This window comes from Trachypithecus francoisi, unplaced genomic scaffold, assembly GCF_009764315.1.
Source record: "Trachypithecus francoisi isolate TF-2019V2 unplaced genomic scaffold, Tfra_2.0 Lachesis_group0, whole genome shotgun sequence".
Taxonomy (NCBI): Eukaryota; Metazoa; Chordata; class Mammalia; order Primates; family Cercopithecidae; genus Trachypithecus; species Trachypithecus francoisi.
The window spans coordinates 40,195,738-40,214,371 of record NW_022681453.1 but is presented as its reverse complement, the minus strand read 5'-3'; the positions used below and the strand labels follow the sequence as shown (position 1 = coordinate 40,214,371).

General features: G+C 45.8%; 2 protein-coding genes across 4 annotated transcripts in view; one reads left to right on the top strand and one right to left on the bottom strand.

Annotated features, from left to right (window-relative positions):
- Positions 1 to 5,688: 5,688 nt before the first annotated feature.
- On the bottom strand, positions 5,689 to 8,503 carry GPR27 (G protein-coupled receptor 27). The gene has a single exon (XM_033210446.1). It carries the CDS (start codon positions 8,153 to 8,155, stop codon positions 7,025 to 7,027), a length of 1,131 nt encoding a protein of 376 aa, XP_033066337.1. The 5' UTR covers positions 8,156 to 8,503; the 3' UTR covers positions 5,689 to 7,024.
- Positions 7,429 to 18,634, top strand: part of EIF4E3 (eukaryotic translation initiation factor 4E family member 3) — a 73,904-nt gene continuing 62,698 nt past the window's right edge. Inside the window, exon 1 of one of the 3 annotated variants that reach the window (XM_033210451.1) lies at positions 7,429 to 7,558. The gene's annotated coding sequence lies outside the window, so the exon portion shown is untranslated. Of the gene's footprint in view, positions 7,559 to 7,818; positions 7,988 to 8,589; positions 8,752 to 18,634 lie in introns of those variants that run through there. The other 2 variants (XM_033210449.1, XM_033210450.1) reach the window with 2 other exon arrangements.

Below are 18,634 nucleotides of genomic sequence, written 5' to 3'. Positions count from 1 at the left end.
AATTGGAAGAAAAACCTTTGAAGAGGGAATTATGTGTTTTCATTTTGCTTAGAGAAATGTATTTTGGAAAATGGATTCCAGAATGTGGAGAGTACAGAAGGAGTCAGAAAGAAATGTAAGAACCCGGCCGGGCGCGGTGGCTCAAGCCTGTAATCCCAGCACTTTGGGAGGCCGAGACGGGCGGATCACGAGGTCAGAAGATCAAGACCATCCTGGCTAACATGGTGAAACCCCGTCTCTACTAAAAATACAAAAAAAAAAAAACTAGCCGGGCGACGTGGCGGGCGCCTGTAGTCCCAGCTACTCGGGAGGCTGAGGCAGGAGAATGGCGTGAACCCGGGAGGCGGAGCTTGCAGTGAGCTGAGATCCGGCCACTGCACTCCAGCCTGGGCGGCAGAGCGAGACTCCGTCTCAAAAAAAAAAAAAAAAAAAAAAAAAAAAAAAAAAAAAGAAATGTAAGAACCCGGGAGGAGGGAGAGATGGAACCTGTACAATTTCTGTTTCAGTCTTTGAGTGTTTCTTTTTCCCTCCATTGAGTAACCAGAGATAGAATGCCTAGGGCTCTTTCTGGACAATCGATGATGATATCTGATCTCTTCAGTATTCCCGAACTCTTCATCTAGATCCCTCTTTTGGCATCTACTATGTTCTGCCTTGCTTTATGGTTTTGGGTATATTTGCCAAGTTTTCCCAATTAGCCTGCTAACTCTTTTTTTTTTTTTTTTTTTGTTTGAAATGGAGTCTCACTCTGTCACCCAGGCTAGAGTACAGTGGTATGATCTCAGCTCACTACAACCTCCACCTCCTGGGCTTAATTGATCCTCCCACATCAGCCTCCTGAGTAGCTGGGACTATAGGCATGCACTACCATGCCCAACTAATTTTTGTATTTCTAGTAGAGATGGGGTTTACTGTCTTAATTAGCTTAATTAGCTGGGTGTGGTGGCACACACCTGTAGTCCCAGCTACTTGGGAGGCTGAGGTGGGAGGATCAATTAAGCCCAGGAGGTGGAGGTTGCAGTGAGCCAAGTACATCATGCCGCTGTACTCTAGCCTGGGTGACAGAGCAAGAGTCTGTCCCGGGGAGGCGGGGGGGGGAAGGCCTGGCACGGTGGCTCACACCTGTAATCCCAGCACTTTGGGAGGCTGAGGCGGGATCACCTGAGGTCAGGAGTTGGAGACCAGCCTAGCCAACACGGTGAAACCCCATCTCTACTAAAAATATAAAAATTAGCTGGGTGTCATGGCGGGTGCCTATAATCCCAGCTACTCGGGAGGCTGAGGCGGGAGAATCACTTGAACCTGGGAGGTGAAGGTTGCAATGAGCCAAAATCACACCATTGCACTCCAGCCTGGGCGACAAGAGTGAAACTCCATCTCAAAAAAAAAAAAAAAAAAAAAAAAGGTCATAAAGTGCTATTAAACAGAACTGGCCTAGTAATAGGTATCTTTTTTATCTTCTGAATTTATTTCAGTTTAAGAAATCATGTCAAATATATCTCATTTTTCTAGAACCAGGTTAATAGCAGCAGACAGAACAATCAGATAGTTGAAAAATATTAATAAGCCTAATTTTTAAAAAATTTGTGGATACAGCTCTAGAATATCAGGCATACCTAGCAAAGGGGCAAGGGGATGCAGTAGTTTCAAGTATTGTTGCAGTTTCTTGTCACTCCAACTAACAAGCTTCCTGACTACTAATGGCTGAAACAATGGTAGTTTTAATTTCAAAACCAGAAGTCTAGAGATAGGAGGTTGCTAATCTAATTAAGCAACTCAAGAATGTTAAAATGGGTGCTTGCACTTTTTATCTTTCTGTTCTGCTATCTTCATTGTCTTGACAGTGTCTCCCCTCTTGGTTGAAGGATGGCTGTTGTGGCTCCAAGCATCACATCCTAGCACCCCAAAAGGAATAAAATAGGAAGGGAAAAGAGTTCTCTTCATGGGCTGAGTTAGGCCTGAAAAGTCTTGTCCAAGTTGGGGGAAAAGCATAAAGAACCTCTTGGTGTCGGATTAAGTTTGCTTTTACTTATATTTACTCCTGAAGCAGCTAATGGGACTCAGATGTGGGTGGGTGGAGGTGGTTTCCCATCGCCTTCCTTGCCCCTCAGGGAGAGAGGGTCCTGAAGTTCAGTGGTCTTGGCAGCCCACACAGGGTGCACATCTGAAGAACGGTACCTTGGGTCAGCTGTATTTTATAACCCCAGCCACCTCGGTGCACACGGAAAACCTAAAATACCAGTAAGACAATAAGTCTGCCACTTAGCTAGCCATGTGCTTGGATCTAATGACTTAGTTTGGAGCCTTGAAAATCTTGCAGGGCCTGTGCCAGGCCCATCACCCTCTTTCTGTAGAGGCTAGGAATTCGTTCTTTATGTCTAGTTATCTCTTTATGTCTGAAAGTTTAAGAGGCAGTTGAGGGGGGAAAAGGAGTGATGGCTTTGGCCCTGAGGAACACTGTATGTATGCAAAGGAGTGGTGGTGTGATCCGGCGTGGTCTGTTTAGGCACTGCTGGCAACTAGGAGTGACCGAAGCATGTCGCAGGGCCTGAGGAGAGAGTGGAAAGAAGTGAGACTGGAGAGGGAGCAGCAGCTGATGGGGTGCACCAGACGCAGGAGTGCAGACTGCAGGGAGGTAAACCATGCACTCTGGAAGCCCAGAGGAGGCGTGACTGAGCCAAGAAGGGCTTCCAAAAGCCTTGGACCTGGATCCAAGATCCGACGTTCAGCCAGGACCTGGAGGTACAGTGGTACAAATTAGTTATGCCTGTGCCATTGCAGTTGTTAAATATTGTGAATTTACCCCCCTGCTCTAGAGGAGTTGGTGAGGAATTGTCAGGCAGAAAAGTGGGAATGGGCTTTCCAGGAAGAATGGAGAGCTGGTATAAGTAATCCAGGAAGGGAGAGATGAGAATCCAAGGGAAGGATGAAGCCAGGGTGGTAGAGGGCCTGACTGTGAAAGGTCTGTGGCAGACAAAGAGGTTTCTCCTCCATCCTGTAGGGCTTGGGAAGACAGGGTGGACTCTAGCCATCGACCCAGTGATCCACCTGCAAAAGGATAACCCTGAGTCAGCCCTAGGACCTGGGACCCTGTCACCTGTTAGGGAGCAGGGCATTTGAGAATATAGAGGGCTGATGGTGAGACCAAAGACTCGAGATAAATAATTGTGCCGTTTTATTTATTTTTAAAAAAGAAAGAAGAAAGAGAGGGAGGGAAGGAGGGAAGAAGGAAGGAAGGGAAAACAGAACAGGAACAGTAGAAACCAATATGGCATTTGGTAAGGCTGAATAGTGGACACAGAGATTATTATTGTTGTTACTGATTTGTTACATGCTTCCCCACTTTGCTTAAAATATTTCATTTAAAAAATGAATACGCCACACCTGTAATCTCAGCACTTTGGGAGGCCAAGGCTGGTAAACCACTTGAGACCAAGAGTTAGAGACCAGCCTGGCCAACATAGAGAAACCTTGACTCTGCTAAAAATACAAAAATTAGTTGGGCCTGGTGGCAGGTGCCTGTAATCCCAGCTACTTGGGAGGCTGAGCTGTAATCCCAGCTACTTGAACCCAAAGGTGGAGGTTACAGTGAGCTGAGCTCATGCCACTGCAATCCAGGCTGGGCGACAGAGTGAGACTCTGTCTCAAAAGAAAAAAAAAAGAATGTCAGGTGTACATTCAAACAGATATATAGATATATGGTCCTGCTACAAAACTATTTGACAAGATATCAAAAGTCCTAAAAATGCTTTTTTTGACCTAATAATTCCATGCTAGAACATACAGACAAAGATGTATGTACAGGAAGTCTATTTTCTATTGCTTCAAGTATAGTGACAACTGCGTGGGAGGGTGGGGAAGTTGTGCTAAACTAATTTCCCAAATAAATAAAATGAGCAATTTTAATGAAATCTTCCCTAAATACATGGTGCCTGTGCTGGTACAGTAAGTAGAGTACTCTGGACACAACTAACCTTTTTTTTTTTTTTTTGATAATTTTTGATTAATGTAATTAACAATCAAAGTACATGTTAACAGATTCACTGATCCTAAAAGCTGTTGGGGTGGCCCTTTGCACCTCCCCACTTTCTCCTACATAGCTTGTTTTCTCTGGCTCTTTTGGTTCTCGTTTCCTTTAGCTGGCTGTTATTTCTTGCTACTTTCACCTGAACGCTCACTAGAAATCTTGCCTTCCCCCATCTAATCAGATCTTTAAAACATAAAAACAAAAAACCCAGGTAGCCAAGTTTGAACGCATCATGTCTGAAGTAAATCATGTCTGAACAAAGTCGTGGAGGTCTGTCTCCAACCACCTGAGGAACTTGCTGAAATGCTTTTCCCCAGGACCCAACTCAACACATCCTCATAAGACTCTGGATCACACAAACACTTAAGGTAATTTGTACGAATGTTAGAATTGGAGAACCTCTGGTTTATGCATTCTCATATGACAAAATATCCCTTGAATTCAAGGCTATGTCAGGCCAACGGGTCATCTGTGGTGCAGTTGAGCTGCTGCCCAAAGCTGGAGTGGCTCAGGAGTCAGCCGTGATGGGCTGCTTCCTGTACCATGCCAGGTGTGAAAATCACAGAGACTTGGTGATCTCTGTTTTGGGGTCTTTTTTGAGACAGGGTCTTGAGAGCTCTGTCATCCAGGCTAAAGTGCTGTGGCACAGTCATGGCTCACTGCAGTCTTGATCTCATGGGCTTAAGCCATCCTCTCACCTCAGCCTCCCCAGTAGCTGTGACCACAGGTGCACATTACCACACCCAACTAAGTTTTTGATACTTTGTAGAGACAAGGTCTTGCTATACTGCTTAGGCTGGCCTCAAACTCCTGGTCTCAAGCAATTCTCCTGCCTCGGCCTCCCAAAGTTCTGGGGTTACAAGCATGAGCCATCACGGTCTGGTCCAACCTCTGTTTTTTGAACTGAGATCACTTGGGCAGGTGGAGGGTTAGATGAGGAGAGAGGTACTTCTGGGCTCCTCTGTCTTTGGGTTGGCTGAGGTTTCTGATCAGTGGCCCTTGGATGATTGAGGCCAACCTGGACTCATGATGTGGGGAGAAACAGGGTAACTGTCTCATATTTTCCAAGTATCAGACTGTCTTCACAGACTAACTTCCACCACAAAATAAAATCATGCAGCCTATTTACCAGAGATCAATTAAATTGGCCACACTCTTTTTACAACTTATCCCCATTGGACTGAACATTTAATAGTTTATATTATGCTCAGTTAAATTTCAGTATCTACCACCCCCACTTGACTGAACACTTAATAGTTTCAATATATCTACCACCCCCACTTTTACCTAGTGCTTTTATCAAAATGATTTCTTGTACTCGAGTTTGATATGTTTATTTAAAAGCTTTTTTATGTCATTTAACGAAGTCATTAAAATGTTCTGTCATCCAAATAAAAAAACAGTTTTAAAGCAGTATATATGTCTACTGCTTCTCTCCTTTAAGAAAAGATTAGCAGATTTTATCTTGCATTTTAAATTAAGCCTCCACATGTCTTGGATATGCTGATGGTCAAACTATGAAACCTGTAACTAAAGAACACGTGCTAAAAGGATCATAGAGCATGCTATCCTTAGGTAACATACTTAGAGGCATGTAATATACTTCGACGCATGTATCATTACAACCTCAAACACCACCACCACCACAACAAAACAACCACTCCAGAATGAAAATACTGGTATATTTGTATAATGCAAAGAGAAATACAGATATAAATCCTCAAAACGGAAGGTACATTAATAAAAATGTAGCATTATAAGCCAAAAATATTATATAGTACTTGCAGAATTTAGTCTTTCAGTTTAACATTATAATGTCTAACAAAGAAATATTATTTAAATTATAGTTCTCATTATTAATTTAAAACAACCATCAGTAGAACAGCACAGCTTAACCTAGCAAACGTTTTAAGGAAATGCTTTTTGTTTCCTAGAAGGAGGGTATCATTATATTCCATTCATTTATACCATGAACAACAGAAGAACAATTTTCAAAGTGGAAATTAGTTTCATAAGACAGAATAAAACTGGGCTTCTCAAAGCACAAGCCATTTCCATAAAATTAATTTTTTATTGGCAAAAAATACTTAAAACAATTTTGATGTAGTACTCTGCTTCTCAGAGCCCTCCCAATCCTCGAACCACAATCTGTACACACGAACACATGCAATACTGTATTTTTCTCCACATCATTACTAACCAAAACACTTTACTCTTTTAAAACTTACAACTTGACAGAAATGTTTCCATTCAAGATTGCTATAATACAGAGAGCAGTTGTCACTGACGTGGTTTTCAGCAGTAGAAAGTAAACCGGGAATCAAATCTTACTTGTTACTTACTGCTTTTAAAAAATGACTGCCTTGCTACTGACCTCCATCTCTGCTCTTTAAGTTCAATATCAACACTGACACTTTCAAAGAATCGGCGCAGCACAAGGACCCTGCAGCCGACAATTCAGAGGGCATTTCAGACAACTTTCCCCCCACTTTCTCCTGCTTCCAACAGAAGATCCTCAAGAAATCTAACTTGTGAAGAAGTCCCCCTAGGTTCCTCTACTTCACTGCAAAATGTAATGCCACTTGAGGTTGTCAAAAATAGCTTCTGTAGAAAACTGGCCATGGTCTTTAGGAAACGTTGCATGAAGAAAATTAGTATAGCCTTTATAGAAAAAGAAAAAAAAAAGGAACCACGCATGGAATAAAAGACGTCAGTACTGGTACAAAAAGACTGCAGGGCCTATTGTCAGGAAGAAAGTCGAGTTAGGAGGACCAATGTGCGGAGCTGGAGTAGGCTGAGCATTCCACTCCTCATCCACCCCACCCACCCCACCCCCAAACCCCCAAAAGGAGTCAGTACAATCCAAGTGTCTGTCCACTTCGAGTCATTTTGAAGGCAGCTTAGAAAATTAAACAGGGGCCAGAAGGAAAAGAAACGACGTCACCGTCCAAGCCAAAGAGAAAGGCTGGGTTGGGGGTCTATGTGGCGGGGCCTCCCTCATAAACCAATGCCTTTCAGGTCGCAGGGATGGGTCGCCTGGGTGGTCCGGGGGCTCTGGCAGCAGGGGAACTGGGCCCTGAAGCAGTCCCTCAGCTCCCTGTTGAAGAGGAAGCACACGACGGGGTTGATGCCGGCCTGCGCGAAGGTCAGCCACACGGAGGCCGTCAGGTAGGCCTGGGGGACGGCGCCGGGCCGCACCAGGACCCGCAGGTAGCTGGCCACGACGTAGGGCCCCCAGAGGAGCAGAAAGAGCAGCGTGACGGCGTAGAACATCTTGCACAGCCTCTTCTCTGTCTTGAATTCTTCCAGCACGAGGAGGCGGCGCGCGCCACGGCCCGGCCCTGCAGGCCGGATGCCCACAAGCGCGGGCGGCGTGGGCCCGCGGCCGAAGCCCGCCGTCCAGTTGGCGGCCGCCTGGCCGGTGGCGCCCGGGCCGTGGAAGGTCCAGTCGTGGCTGACGGCGGGCACCAGGCGCGCGGGCCGCATCTTGCGGCGGTCGTGGATGAAGAAGAGCAGGCGGAGGTAGACGAGGTGCGTGGCGCCCACCACCACAGCCAGCAGCAGCAGGAAGCCCAGCGCGCCGGGGGCGCCGTCGGGCCGCTGCTCCAGGGCGCACGGCGCGTCCTCGTCGTCGCCGCCGCCGTCCAGCACGGGCGGGAAGGCCGCTGCCAGCGCCAGCGCCCAGGCGGCACACACCAGCATGGCGGCGCACGGCCAGCCGGCCAGGCGCTCGGCGTAGAAACGGTGGTGCGCGATGGCCAGGTAGCGGGTGACGCCCACGCCCAGCAGCAGGAAGGCGGCGTGGAAGCAGAAGAGCGCGGCCAGGAAGGCGAGCAGCTTGCAGCCCAGCGCGCCCGGCGGCGCCCCCGCCGCGGCCGCCGCACGCCGCGCAGCCAGCATGACGGCCGGGAGGCAGGCGAGCGCGCGCAGCCCGTCGGCCAGGCACAGGTCGAGCAGCAGGTAGTACGGGGCGCGGTGTAGGCTGCGCTCCCGCACGATCAGCAGCGCGAACAGCACGTTGCCCGCTAGGCTCACGCACAGCAGCAGGCTGAGCGTGGCCAGCTTGAGGCCCAGGGCGGCTGCCTCGCCGCCGCCGCCGCCGCCACCCGGCTCGCTCGCGTTCGCCATCGCGGCCTCACCAGGCCGTGCGCTCCGCCCCGGGGCAGTCCCCGGCCTCGCCGCTCCCGCAGGCCGCCCGGCCGGCGCTCCGCCGCCCCGTCGGCCCTGGGCGAGCTCCCCGTCCTGCGGGGCTCAGCCTGCTCCCGGCCGGCCCCTCCTGGGCTCCCCGAGCCGCCGCTGCGCCGCCGCCGCCGCCATCTCAGGAATGGTGCGCGCAGGAGGAGGCGGCCACTCCCTGCGCCCTGGGCGCCGCGGGCTTCACTGCGGACAGGGCCGCGCCGCCGCCCGCAGCCCCCCGCATCCTCCTCCGTCTCCTCCTACTTCTCCGCTGCCGCCGCCGCGCCTCTTGGCTCTGCCCCCCGCCGGGCCCGCCGCAGCCGCCGCCGCTGCCGCCGCCGCCGCCGCCGCCGCCGCTGCCGCGGAGCCCCCTCCCCTCCGCCGGAGCGCGCAGCGCGGCCGCCGCCGCCAGCCCCGCCGAGGCATCCCGCACCGCCTGGGCCCGGCTGGGCTGGGGGCGCCGCCGCAGCAGCCGCGGGGTCGGGAGGCGGCCGGGAGGGAGGCAGGGCCCAGGACGCAAGGTGGCGACAAGTCGCGTTTGGCCCCAGGTAACGGGGGTCCGGCGGCGGCGCCCGCGCTGGGGTCACGGTAGCCGTGCGCGGGGGAGGCTGCCTGGGCTGGCAGGGTCGGGAGGCCTCAGAGGGGACAGGAATATCTGGAATGAGCCTTCTGCCCGAAGGCTAGGAGTAATTTACGATAGTAATAGTCATCGTAGCCCTAAAACCGCTGATACTCAGGTGCGCACTGATGTGGGTGGCAGTGTGCTGGGGAGCTTGGCAAGCATTATCTCCCTCAACAGTAATAACGAAGTTGGTTCCATCCTTAACCCCACTTTGTACCTCAGGAAGCAGAGGCTTGGAGGTCAAGGGAGTTGAGAGCCGGGAAGTGGCAGAGCTGGGATTGAAATTTCGCTTGGTCTGATTTCCAGTGCTGGACTCACAGCGACTCTGCAGCATCCCCTACTCGCTAACTCATCAGTGATCCCGGTGAAGGACCTATATCAGGGAAAAGAAATGCAGCATTTCATCTTTAAGTGTCTTGGAAGGTGAACCCTATGCCACCTTCCTCCCAGGATATCTATTTTCTGGGTAAGCCTGAAAGGGCAGCCTCTGTTGTGATTCTCAGACACACTGCATTTGTCTCGCAGGACCTTGCACGTGCTGGTGCCTCTGCCTGGACCAACCCCACCACAGGCTTCCTCTCCTTAGGGCCTTCTTCTGACCAGTCTGTCTTATTCTGTATCCCTGCCCTCTAGTCATTTCCTTCTTAGCACTTATAATCTGTCATTATATACTTTCATTTCTTTTTAAAAATCATGCTCTTCTAACTAGTCTCTAAGTTCTTTGAAGGCAAGGGATCATGCCTCGTTTTTGGTACCACTGTGTCCCCAGTGCTTAGCATGGTAAAGCCAGAATTAGGCAACGCGTTGTTTCTCACCCACACTCATATTTTTTTTCTTCTGTGTGGAAAATTATTTATTGCCTATTGATTACATGCAAGGCAGGCACCTTGATGGGCATTTTCAGGATAGTGCAAGATCATAGAGGGCCTTAATGATCAGGCTGAGGAGTCAAAACTTTAGTCTGCAGGCAGTCAGGAGCCCTTGAAAGCTTTTGAGAAGGGGAGCAATATGACTAGGTGTGCTCCAGGAACATTATTCTGGCAGCAGTGTTTAGGAGGGATGAGAGAGCAGAGTCGGTAAACCTAGTACAGAGCCTCAAACTTTACTATGTGCGGAAATCACTGGGGACCCTGTTAAAATGAAGATTCTGATTCAGTAGTTCTGGAATGGGGCCAGAGGTTCTGCATTTCTAACAAGCTCCTGGGTGAGACTAATGCTGTTGGTCTGCTGACCTTACTTTGAATAGTAAAGCCCTTGGGGTCAGTTTGGATTTTTAAAAAAAAATCTAAGTGATTTTTCAAGAAAATCAGCTATTGAGCACCTGACTTGGGACTCCTAAGTAGCCAGCAGCAAGTGGCTGACCAGGCACATCTGTAAATGTATGTTGATAGAAAATAGATTTTGGAGGGTGTATGGGTTAGGAATTGCAGTTTGATATTAGTAGCAAAAAACGTGTACATGAGTTTATTTTCCTCATGAAAGAAGAAGTCTGGAGGTCAGTGGTTGCTGATACTGATTTATTGGCTCAAGGACTGAATCTCTGAAAGTCTTTTAGCCCTTCCCTTGTGATCACAGTAGGCTGCCGACACCCCAACCATCATTTCTTCATTCCACGCAGAAAGAAGAGAAGGAAAGAGCAGAAATATTCCAGCCATCTAAGTAGGCCCCTCCAAAGAAGAGCTTTCTAGAAGCCCTACATTATAAACAAACACTTAAACATATCATTGGCTATCATTTGAGAGTGAGCACTTGAGCAAGGGAGGGTAGGAAATGATTTCTTATTTCTTTACAGTTAGACCCACAGCTGTAGAGAATTGGATCCTGCCTTGCTGTGGCCCTTAGCGCTTGGGCTGCCTCTGCCTAGAGGAGGGAATGCCTTCTTAATAACCCATACAAATTCACCAACTCTTGTTACTTTATGGTAATACTGATGGCAGCCACCTTTTACTGAGCATTTGCTATGTGCCAAGCATTGTGCTAAATTCTCGACATGTGTTATTTAATGTAATCATTATGATGGCCAGATGTAGTATGTACTATTACTATCTTCATTTTGCAGAGGAGGCACAGAGGAGTTAATTTGTTCAGGCTTTCACCACTTACACTTACTTTACACTTTCTTGAAAGTAAGTGTAAGAGCTGGAAGTCTGACTTAATTTTATTTATTTTTTTATTTTGAGACAGGGTCACACTCTGTTACCTAGACTGGAGTCAGTGGCATCATCATGGCTCACTGCAGCCTCAACCTCCCAGGCTCAGGCAGTCCTCCTACCTCAGACTCCTGAGTAGCTGGGACCACAGGCTTATACCACCATGCCCCGCTAATTTTTAAAAAATTATTTGTAGAGCCTGGGCGCGGTGGCTCATGCCTGTAATCCCAGCACTTTGGGAGGCCAAGGCGGGCGGATCACGAGGTCAGGAGATCAAGACTATCCTGGCTAACATAGTGAAACCCCGTCTCTATTAAAAAACAAAAAAATAGCCGGGCATGGTGGTGGGCGCCTCTAGTCCCAGCTACTCGGAAGGCTGAGGCAGGAGAATGGCATGAACCCGGGAGGCGGAGCTTGCAGTGAGCCGAGATCGTGCCATCGCACTTCAGCTTGAGTGACAGAGCGAGACTCTGTCTCAAAAAAAGAAAAAAAAAAAATTTGTAGAGATGGAGTCTCCCTATGTTGCCCAGGCTGGTCTAGAACTCCTGGGCTCAAGTGATCCTCCCACCTCAGCCTCCCAAAGTGCTGGGATTACAGGTGTGAGCCACCATACCCAGCTGAGGAACTCTGTGTTTAGAATCCATCCTCATGATCTCCACAAACACTACCTCTTCGTTGTAACTGTGAAGAAGGCTTTTGAGTTTATAAAAGCAGTAAACTAACATACACAAACTGCTGATGCTCCCGTGCACAGAATTATAACCCCTTTCAAGAGGGATCTAATCCTAACACTTGAATTTTACTAACAGAGAGGCTCATGAATAGCTGAGTGGGAGGGAGAACCCAGGCCCTCCCACTCCTAGGTCACTACCTTCCACTTAAAATCTTCATTTTTTTTTGTTCTAATGAGCACATGATGTTCGACGAGTCACTTAACCTCTTGGAATCTCAAATGTTTGCCCGTATATGAAATGGGACATTGCACCAAATGATTTCTGAGAGTCCTGGGCTCTGAAGTTGAGTTTTGGTATAAGGAAATGGAAGTTAAATGATTATGTCTCCCAAATGGGGAGAGATTTATTTTTCAGAAAAGGACACAAAAGAAGAGACAGTATTAGTTCCTTATAATTTAAAATTTTCTGTGTTTTCTGTTTCTATCTACAGTTGAAAATGCTGCTCTTCAGATTTGGTTTAGTCATTTTCCCAGGCTCAAATGGCAGAAGCAGCAGTAGAAAATATATAAATCATGGTTCTCTCGCAGCATTTATATGCCTACTTCTGTCATTATCAACATTTGTTCAGTAGATTAATACTTAAGGAAAAACTAGTAACATTTCATTGTCCAGGATCAATGTATTTTCCTTTTACTGTTTCTAGGAAGCTGCAGGCAAGAATTTTAAATACCTTCTTAGGCACCAAATTGCATGCCTTCATCTCAAAGCAAAACAGCTCTACGAGATCTTTTCCTATAAGAAAATTTCTATTCTTACATAATCAAATTGTTCCTTTTGGACATAGATAGAAACATAAGTATTTCCCACCCCCACTCTCCAAACCATTTATGTTCCTTCTTTGATGTACATATAGATGGTGTGATTGGTACTAGAAATCCTGACTGTTCAGAGAAACTGGTTGGCACCCTTTGGTAGATACAGTCAAGGTCTTGGGTTCCCCAATCATGAGGTCCAGTCTGGCCAGTGTATCCTGTTTAACCTCAGGCTTCTGGCCAGTCACCTGCCAATAGATACATTAAACACCAAGTTAGAGAAGGTTGGTATGACTTAACTCCATCCCAACTCTTAGAAAAAATGAACCAAAGTCTAGGCCCAGTGGGTGTTGGATTATCAAAGGGCAGCACTCAAGTTGACCTCTTCATGGGACGAAGTCATAACTTTGATGATGAAAATGGGCCTTGTGGTGAGGACCACTCTGGTTCATGTCCAAGTTCCACCAATGACTACCTGTGCATTGGTGGTAGTGGTACATGAACCAGATTGTACCTAACTGTAAAGAGCCTAGACTTTGGCTCATTGGGCAAGTCTCTTGCCTACTCTGAACATCTGAATATCAAAAGCCCATTGTGGGAAGACTCAATTAAATGAGATTCATTTACAAAGAGTGTAGCACAAGGTGTGCACACAGGTCGTGTGCAATAAATGGTTAACTACACTTATGCATATTTGTTCTTACCTAACTATGTAAATGTCTTGGCTAACCATGATTTAATTGACTTTTATATTTCCCACCTCAGCTTAACCCAGCAGGATGCCCTGTACACAGTAGGTTCTCAATATGTATGTGGCACGTATGAGTGTCAGTCTGTATAATCAAGAGTGCAAAAAGTGTAGCTGCTTTCTAGAAATCTAATTTCTGACTCGGTGTTGCCATTTTGTCTTGCTGGTGGGGAAAAAAAGGTAGCCTTAGTGCATCTTGGGTTTCATCATGGGTCCTTGCTTTCTCGGAATATACTGTAGTTTCAGGCAAGTGCCTAAATTGCCTGGTATATGGTCATTCAGGATAGTGCGTGCATGTGTGTGGTGGGTATCCCTTCTGATATTTCATCAGTTGTTGGCATATTGTTCCTGTTCTTCCAAGCCATTGTGGTTTGGTGACTCTTAGCTGCCTTGTGCCATACTTGTGGTGTGAGAATCTGGGCTGAGGATGCATTTGATATTAGATGCATCCACAGGCATTCTTCTCAGCAGTATGTCTGAGAAACTGGGTGCAGCTCCCCTCTCTCTGAGTACCCTTTTCTTGTCTTCTCCTACCTTCATCTCCAAGGACTCCCTATCTATTCTGGAAAAGGGTGAAAACCTAGTTCTTCCTTGTTCTTCTGGACAATGTAATTACAGTCATTCCTCAGTATAAACAGGGAATTCGTTCCAGGCCCTCCGTGTGCACCCAAATCCATGTATACTCAAGTCCCATAGGCAGCCCTGCAGAACCTACATATATGAGAAGTCAGCTCTTCATATGTGCAGGTTTCACATCTCTCAAATACTGTATTTTCCATCCTATTTTGATTGTAAAAAAAGCCACATGTAAACCAACCCATGCAGTTCAAACCCATGTTGTTCAAGGGTCAACTGGAATCAATTTCCCTGGGAAGCTGTGTTCCCCAAATTCAGGTGTTTGGAAAAAACAAAAGCCAGGAAGCCACCTTGCCATAAACCTCTCCTAGTCAAGGAAGCTCAGAGCGTGCTATCCACTTGAATGTTGAGAAGGAAAGGGAAAAATAGAGGAAGAAAAATTATCACTGCATATCTCAAAATATTGTGCTTGCTGTCTGTGTTTGTTGAATGAATAACTGAATATCTTTATATGTATAGCATATTGTCACACGTCATTTAAGCAAAATATGTTTAGTGAAAACTCTTTAACAGTTGGTTTTCTTTCTCCACATGCAAGAGAATGAAGTTGCGCCCCAACCTCACACCATATATTTAAAAAAATTCAAAATGAATGATAGACCTAAGAGTTAGGGCTAAAACTATAACAACTCTTAGAAGAAAATATAGGAGTAAATGTTCATGACTTTACATTAGGAAGTAGTTTCTTGGATATGTTCCCAAAAGGACAGGTGACAAAAGAAAAAAATACATAAATTAGATTTCATTAAAATTTTTAAAGTTTGTGCTTCAAGGCCGGGCGCGCTGGCTCAAGCCTGTAATCCCAGCACTTTGGGAGGCCGAGACGGGTGGATCACGAGGTCAGGAGATCGAGACCATCCTGGCTAACACGGTGAAACCCCGTCTCTACTAAAAAATACAAAAAACTAGCCGGGCGAGGTGGTGGCCGCCTGTAGTCCCAGCTACTTGGGAGGCTGAGGCAGGAGAATGGCGTGAACCCGGGAGGCGGAGCTTGCAGTGAGCCAAGATTGCGCCACTGCACTCCAGCCTGGGCGACAGAGCGAGACTCCGCCTCAAAAAAAAAAAAAAAAAAAAAAAAAGTTTGTGCTTCAATAGACACCATCAAGAAAATGAAAGGCCCGCCTTCAGAATGGGAGAAAATGTTGTCAGATAATGTGTCTAATGGGGGACTTGTATCCAGAATGTATAAAGAACTCATAACTCAAAAAAGACAACCCAATTTTAAAAATGGGCAAAGACTTTAAATACGCATTTCTCTAAAAAGATATGTAAATGGCCAATAAGCACATGGAAAGATACTTTGCATCATTAGTCAATAGGACAATGCAATTCAAACCATCTGAGATACCACTTCATATCTACTGTGGTGGCTATTACAAAAATGTAGATGGTAACAGGTGTTGGTGATGACATGGAGGAATTGGAACCCTCATGATGCTGTTGGGAATGGAAAGTGATACAGCTGCTTTGGAAAATCATTTGGCAACTCCTCAAAAAGTTAAACATAGAGTTACCTTATGACCTAGCCATTTCACACCTAGGCATTTACCCAAGAGAAATGAAAACATGTCCACATGAAAACTCGTATGTAAATGTTCATAACAGCATCATTCCTAATAATCAAAAGGAGAGAGCAACACAAAGGTCCATGAATGAATGGATGGATAAATAAAATGTCATATATCCCTACAGTGGAATGCTATTCACTCATAATAACAAGTACTGGTACGTGATGCTCCAACATAGATGAACCTTAAAAACACTGTCCTCAATGAAAGAAGCCAAACACAAAAGACCACGTATTGTACAAATCCATTTATATGAAATGCCCAGAACGGGTAAATCCATAGTGATAGAGAGTTGGTTAGTAGTTGCTGGGAACTGGGGGAAGGATTGGAGAGTGTCCGCTAATGGGTCCAGAGTTTTTTGGGGGTGATGAAAATGTTCTAAATTTAGATAATAGTGATAGTTCCACAACTCTGGATATCCTAAGAAAACAGAATTATAAAAAAATTCATATGAAAGTGAGGTCACCTCTGTGACCTTTGGAGGTGTCTTTATTAAAAGATGGATAGGAACCTGGCAAGTAACATGAACTCCTAGTTATGAACTCCTGGCAAGTAACATGAACTCCTAGCTTTCTGAGTGAGTGCAGATTCTTCAGGTGTGATTTCTTGTGCTCTTACCTGAGGCTGGCCACAGAAATAAGTCATGCCTTGCCATATGATCATGTGCACAAGGATTGCCCCCTTTGGTGGGCCTTAGCATTTATGTGCTTTTGGGGCTTTGTTTAGGTAAACCTGGGAAGAGAGACTAAGAACGTTTTATTTAATCAATAGCTTTATATTGCAGCATAGCCTCTGGAAAAGCTGTCATTTTTTAGATCAAAAAATGCACTAAGCTATTTTGCATATATGATTACTAATTTACTCCTGCAGAATCCCCTACCCCAGTTTTACAGATGAGGAGCCTTGAGTTTTAAAGCAGTTAACCATAGTCTGTGGTCACATGGCACAAAGTAGAAGAGCAAGGTAAAATTCCAGTCTGCCTGGACTGAAAGCCTGAATTCTTTTTTTTTTTTCTTCTTTGAGACAGAGTCTTGCTCTGTCGCCCAGGCTGGAGTGCAGTGGCGTGATCTCAGCTCACTGCAAGCTCCGCCTCCCGGGTTCACGCCATTCTCCTGCCTCAGCCTTCCGAGTAGCTGGGACTACAGGTGCCCGCCACCACGCCTGGCTAGTTTTTTGTATTTTTTAGTAGAGACAGGGTTTCACCGTGTTAGCCAGGATGGTCTCGAGCTCCTGACCTTGTGATCCACCCGCCTTGGCTTCCCAAAGTGCTGGGATTACAGGCGTGAGCCACCGCACCCGGCTGAATTCTTAATAAATATGTACAGGGAGCTTTGTCAACTAATATATAATTGAAGGAAAACCTATCGGGATGAAAGAAGTGTTAAACTGGGGTTGTATCTGCTAGTACAGAATTGAGGAAAACCATTATGCTAACAGCATAGGTGGCAGTATTTTAACCACCTGAAAATAAACACTTTCAATATTGAAAAGAAACAAGGAGTCTACACTAATATGTTACCACTATTTAAAATGCCATTATTGATATTTCTATAATGGTTTTCTAAGCAAGTCATAGCAACGGCTCCAAGTGAGAAAAGGCCTTTTTAAAAAATGTGGCCCCTCTCTTTTGCATTATATTGACTAGCTGTTTAAACTCCCTCTAGTGGTTAAGTCATGTTGTGATCCTAAATTTTGCATTGACAGACTCAGTGCAGCTACCAGGACTAGGGTGCTACTGGGAGTGCCAAAGATAACAGGATCAAACCTATTCCTTAAGCATTCTTTTCATGTGCATGGAATCATGGTATAAATATTGTATATCAAAGCTACTACTGCTATAATCCTTGCCTTCATCTCCTTTCTCTCTTATTTGATCGAAAATCAAATAGTGCGTCGATTATTGATACTTTCTACTCTAGAGAATTACAGTGAATATACTTTATAAGGTGGAGATTTTTGGGGTACATCCATATAAAATGTTCTGAACTATGGAACAGGGGCCTGTAAGACACATCTTTAAGGATGTACCTACTGTTTCTTGAATTGCTAGTTTGCCTATTGTGCAATGGCTTCCTTGTAATAAAATATGAATGTTTGGCTCTTTTAAATGCACACCCTCTATATACATACACCTCCCACCTCTCACACGCACATAAATTCTTCCTGTGCCACCAGCACCAAGCTTTGCATTGGGTTTTTATTTAGATGAGGTAGATACTCTTTCATTTGCAGAATTGTAACAGTTGTTGAGGAGAGCATCTGTAAAAATAAATCTTAGAGATAAGGCAGACAGATTTTTATGATAAAACAAATCATATAAAAAGTAAGACTTGGACTCGATTCTCCTTAGACTCCCATGTGAACTTGCAGAGGTCTGGTTTCCATATCTCAAACATTTGGGATAAACAGCTGCATTTCTCAGAAAAACCCCTGCTACCACCCTTCCTTCATTCTCTTACTTCATCTGGTCTGGACAGCTCCCTGCACGGCTTCCAAAGCATGCTCTTCTCTTCTCTCCTTGTGAGACTTCCTGTTTCCTGGAATGAACCCATATCTTTCTCTTTCTCATTTTATTATTTTGTTTCATTTCAAGTGGTGTACATACATTAGTAGCTTCCTGAGAAAGCTGCTTTGGACATACATTTTTTATTTTTTATTTTTATTTTTTGAGATGGAGTCTCGCTCTGTCATCCAGACCGGAGTGCAGTGGCGCAATCTCGGCTCACTGCACCTTCTACCTCTAGGGTTCAAGTGGTTCTCCTGCCTCAGCCTCCTGAGTAGCTGGGACTATAGGTGCATGACACCATGACCAACTAATTTGTCTACTTTTAGTACAGATGGGGTTTCACCATGTTTGTCAGGCTGGCCTCAAACTCCTGACCTTGTGATCCACCCTCGTTGGCCTCCCAAAGGGCTGGGATTACAGGCATGAGCCACCGTGCCCAGTCAGAGATGAATATTTTAAGACTTTTTACATATCTGAAAATGCTCTTACTTTGCTTTCTTCATACTTGATAGTTTGGCTGGGAATAGAATTCTACTGGTTTGGCAATTATGACCAATGATATTGGACATTTTTTCATGTGCTTATTTGCCATCCACCTATCTTCTTTGCTGATGAACCTGCCATATTTTTTCAATAAATCATTTATTTTTCTTATTACTGACTTTTGGGAGTTCTTTATGCATTCTGGAAAGAAGTTCTTTTTGAGATACAAGAT

What these genes read in the sequence shown, in the direction of transcription:
- GPR27 (XM_033210446.1), bottom strand. Translation starts at nt 8,155, where the DNA reads ATGGCGAACGCGAGCGAGCCGGGTGGCGGCGGCGGCGGCGGCGAGGCA.